This window comes from Seriola lalandi, unplaced genomic scaffold (genome assembly GCF_002814215.2).
Source record: "Seriola lalandi dorsalis isolate HSWRI2012SDOR001 ecotype SW California unplaced genomic scaffold, Sedor1 jcf7180002053861, whole genome shotgun sequence".
Taxonomy (NCBI): Eukaryota; Metazoa; Chordata; class Actinopteri; order Carangiformes; family Carangidae; genus Seriola; species Seriola lalandi.
The window spans coordinates 5439-9849 of NW_019524414.1; the positions used below are offsets into that span (position 1 = coordinate 5439).

General features: G+C 45.9%; 1 protein-coding gene across 1 annotated transcript in view; it reads left to right on the plus strand.

The window, feature by feature from the left end:
* Window positions 1-2611: 2611 nt before the first annotated feature.
* LOC111651926 (sorting nexin-2-like) overlaps window positions 2612-4411 on the plus strand; it is a gene marked incomplete at its 3' end in the record, with an annotated part of 9249 nt that continues 7449 nt past the window's right edge. The window contains 4 exon segments of the mRNA XM_023402003.2: window positions 2612-2680; window positions 2969-3068; window positions 3147-3307; window positions 3856-3966. Of these exon segments, the coding sequence (XP_023257771.2) occupies window positions 2612-2680; window positions 2969-3068; window positions 3147-3307; window positions 3856-3966 (441 nt within the window).

Genomic DNA, 4411 nt, shown 5'->3' on the forward strand with positions numbered 1-4411 from the left:
GTGTGTGTGTGTGTGTGTGTGTGTGTGTGTGTGTGTATGTATGTGTGTGTGTGTGTGTGTGTGTGTGTGTGAGATCCACTTCCTCTCTGAGCAGCAGGATGAGTCTGATTCACACTAACCCTAACCCATCCCCTCACCCCTAAAAACTGAACCACCACAACTTAAACTGAGATCTTGATCCTGATCCTGATCCTGATCCTGATCCGGATCTGATCCTGATCCTGATCCTGATCCTGATCCGGATCTGATCCTGATCTGATCCTGATCTGATCCTGATTATAACCTGAACCCTCAGACAGTCCTGTGAAGGTGTGAGATCCGACCAAGATGTCCGCCCAGCTGCTGTTAGAGAAACTGATGCTGACAGATGTTACTATTATTTTATATAAACCCTGAAGACACCAGGACTCACATTTGTGTGTGTGTGTGTGTGTGTGTGTGTGTGTGTGTGTGTGTGTGTGTGTGTGTGTGTGTGTGTGTGTGAGAGTGTGAGAGACATGGATTTCCTCATGTTCCCTTTTCACTCAGATATTTCCTGCAGACGTTTGTTTTTTTTTATTTTATGAGCAGGATGAGAGTTACTTGTTACATGAACCTCTCAGGACACTGTGTGTGTGTGTGTGTGTGTGTGTGTGTGTGTGTGTGTGTGTGTGTGTGTGTTCTGAGAGCTTCACATGTCGTCCACTGGATTTGAAGTCTTAATTGAAAGTTGTAAAATAAAGCGGGTCAATGTGACTGATGATGATAAGTTTGTTGAAACGTGTTTTTCTGATCGACGTGTTCTCCAGGTCAAAGTGAGAGCGACCGCTGCTGATACTGATCAATATTTGATGAATACAATCAAACATCCAACGACGATGAATCAGCTGATCCTCGTGTCTGAGAGTAGAAACACTGTCTTACATTACACATCTCTCTGCCTGTGTGTTATTATTAATGCGTAAAAACATTTTATCTTCTGAACGAGAGCTGATGTTTTTGAATCCTGAATGTTTCATGTTGTAGAGAAAGATTGGAAGTTCAGAGAGACACTCCACAACCATCAATGATTTCAATACAGTCAGTCAGACTCATAATGATCGTGACTTCATAGTTTAAGTATCTGTGTGTGTGTGTGTGTGTGTGTGTGTGTGTGTGTGTGTGTGTGTGTGTGTGTTTCCTCTGACCTCTCTCTCTCTGCTGACTAAGGAGGGAGGAAGCTCCTCGTTATCATCACTCATTTCCTCTCCTCCATCCTCTCCTCTTTCTGTCTTCTCAGCTAAAATCTCTCCATCTTCCTCCTCCTCCTCCTCCTCTCTCTCTCTCTCGCCCTCTCTCTCTCTCTCTCTCTCGGGGTCTGTTCAGGTGTGTTCTTGCAGCAGGTGTGAGGCTGGACTGATTCTTCAGTGTGTAGCTGTGTGTTTTCAGAGGGTCGGACGAGCGGCTCTCGGCCTCAGCGTGTGATGAAAGATTCACCTTCGCTCAGGTGACTCCTGTCGCTCGACTGACGCGTCATCGCGGTTTATTACGAGGTTATGAGATCGGCCTGGAGAAGCAGATGTTACAGATGTTTCCTCCTGTCTGGAGATTCAAACTCATTTAAACAAGAAGAAGAAGACGGAGTTAAAGCCACGTCACGACAGTCGAATCACGCAGATGTTTACAGTCGTTTTATCAGTGTTGTAACGTGAAGCATGCACATAAAAGCTCTGCTGTGTGTGTGTGTGTGTGTGTGTGTGTGTGTGTGTGTGTGTGTTTGTTGTAAAGTTGCAACACTCTGCTCATGTGACTCAGTAAACCGTCGACTCCTGATGCAGATGTGCAGCAGTTTCTAACAGCTGTTGAGCCTTGCTCACAGGCTCCTCGGCAGTAAGAGTGATCTCTGCTTTCAAGTAACTTCAGGTTCTTCAGGTTCTTTTCAATATTTGAACAGATGTTATGATCTAATAATTATATTATAATGTAACTTATAAATGAGACTTTCTCAGCTGCCCATAAGCACTATGGGCACTAGCTAATGCTAACGTCAACAAACGAGCTGCTCCCTGCAGAACACCTCGTCTGATCAGCTGATCGTGACGTTACACTTTATAAATCCTATTTCAAACAAACATCACGTTCGCCGAGCTGGAGTCTTTGTTTTAGTGCTGCAGAACGTGATCAGTGCATTTCATGAAAGTCTTCATGTGACATCTTCATCCTGCTGATGGACGATGTCGTCCATGTTTCCTTTACTGACAGGAGACGGATGCTGCAGGTCACACCTGTGATCCCTGTGTCACTTCATCACAATAAGAAGAGATCAGATCAGTGTGCAGCTGAAACCTGATCTTCCTGTAACTAACTGATCACTCAGATGTCTGCAGAGAAGCGTGAGTCAGTCGTTACGTGAAGTGTGAGGCGGAGTGTTTCCCTGGAAGCAGCTGTGATGTCACATGATCAGCGCCTCACTGCTGATCGATCAGTTTTACCTTCAGTGTTTGTGGAACAGCTGCTGTTTCCTCCCTGGCAGGCAGGAAGCTGTGTGACACACACACACACACACACACACACACACACACACACACACACACACTGCTGCAAGCTTCTTTCTTCTTCTTCTGTGAAATGTGTTGAGTCTGCACAGCGACAGATGTGCAGCAGCTGGAACTGGATCGAAGTTGCGACACTTTGCTGCGACGGTGAAATTCTGCAGTTTAGTGTCAGTCAGGAAAGAAAAGGAAAGTTTCAACGTTCAGCTGCTGATGAACATTTAAAGGAGCAGTGTGAGAGATGCAGTGACATCTAGTGGTGAAGATGCAGAGTGCAACTGATCCAATAATATATTTATATATATTATTAAAAACGTAATAAATACATAATAATAATCTATCACTTCACAAAAGTTACAGTCCTTCTAACAACTCATTGTTTGGTTGCTCTCTCCTGTGTGTGTGTGTGTGTGTGTGTGTGTGTGTGTGTGTGTGTGTGTGTGTGTGTGTGTACACAGTCAGAACCAGCCAGTTTACCTGCTGAAGACATCAGCACCAACTCAAATGGGCCCAAACAAGATTTACTATTTGATGACGACCCGGAGGACCTGTTCGCAGGTAAACACACACACACACACACACACACACACACACACACACACACACACACACTAACACTCTCTCTCTCTGTCGTAGAGGCCACAGAGGAGGTGTCGTTGGACAGTCCAGAGAGAGACGTCCTGCTGTCGGACGGCCCGTCCCCCGCCATCACCCCCATCACCCCTCCCACCTCCGTCATCACCCCTTGCATCGGCCACGCCCACGACGACATGTTCACACACTCCTCCTTCGACGAGGTGACTGCACACACACACACACACACACACACACACACACACACACACACACACGTCTCGTAGATTTGTTTTGTTTAAAGTTCTTTCAGGTTCAGAAACGTTTATCTGACGTTAACACCTCTGTCGTTTCCATGACGATAACCCTTTATACAGCGATTATTTATCTGTACCTGTGTGTTCTCCAGTTTATTCTTCTTATATTTATATTATATATTTGACGTCTTCCTCTGCTGCCGCGTCAGTTTCTCCTCGTGCAGACGATTCTCACCGAGAACATTCACAGACAGGAAGTTCCTGTGAGTCACTTACAGTGGCCCAGGAGGGACAAGTGTCATATTCACACATGAAGTTTTGAGTTTAAAGGTCTTCAAAATGCTGTTCTGTAATATGAGGCATAAAGAGACTTAACCAGAGGGATCATATTCTTTGTTTAAATTTACAGAGTGAGGGAGGAAACGTGGAGTTTGTCTCTGAAGTTTTGAATAAATAAAGTTTCTGTCGTCGTCGTCGTCGCAGCAGGAATAAACTGTTTTGTCTGTTTTCTGTAGATCGAAGAGGAGGAGGGCGGAGATTCGTTCGACATGCACATATCGGTGTCCGACCCTGAGAAAGTCGGTGAGTAGTCCTGGAATATCCTGGAATTTCCTTGAACAGTGAGAGCGGTGCTGAAGGGCGGAGGAAGGGCGGAGATGTTTGTGTTTCTGTTGGAAGGGCGGAGCATTTCATGTTTGTGTTTCCAGATGTTGGAGGTTTTACTCTCTCTCTCTCTCAGTCACTCTGATCTGCTCCCACATGATTGTGCTAATGCTTCACTGCTGTAACAACAGTGGGGGTCTGCGGCGCTGACGCCCCCCCTGCAGGCCGCAGGCCGTCACTGCAGGAGACGCAACAGAGCTGGACTCGGACGCCGAGTCTCCCGAGCTCAAACTGACTGTTAATGACAGAGTCTGTAAATATGAGACACTGTAAATAAAAGAGTTTCTTCAACTGAACATGGAACCAGTTTATCCAGTCTGACGTGTGAGCTCAGACTGGACACACAGTTTACTCAAGTGTGTGTGTGTGTGTGTGTGTGTGTGTGTGTGTGTGTGTGTGTGTGTGTGT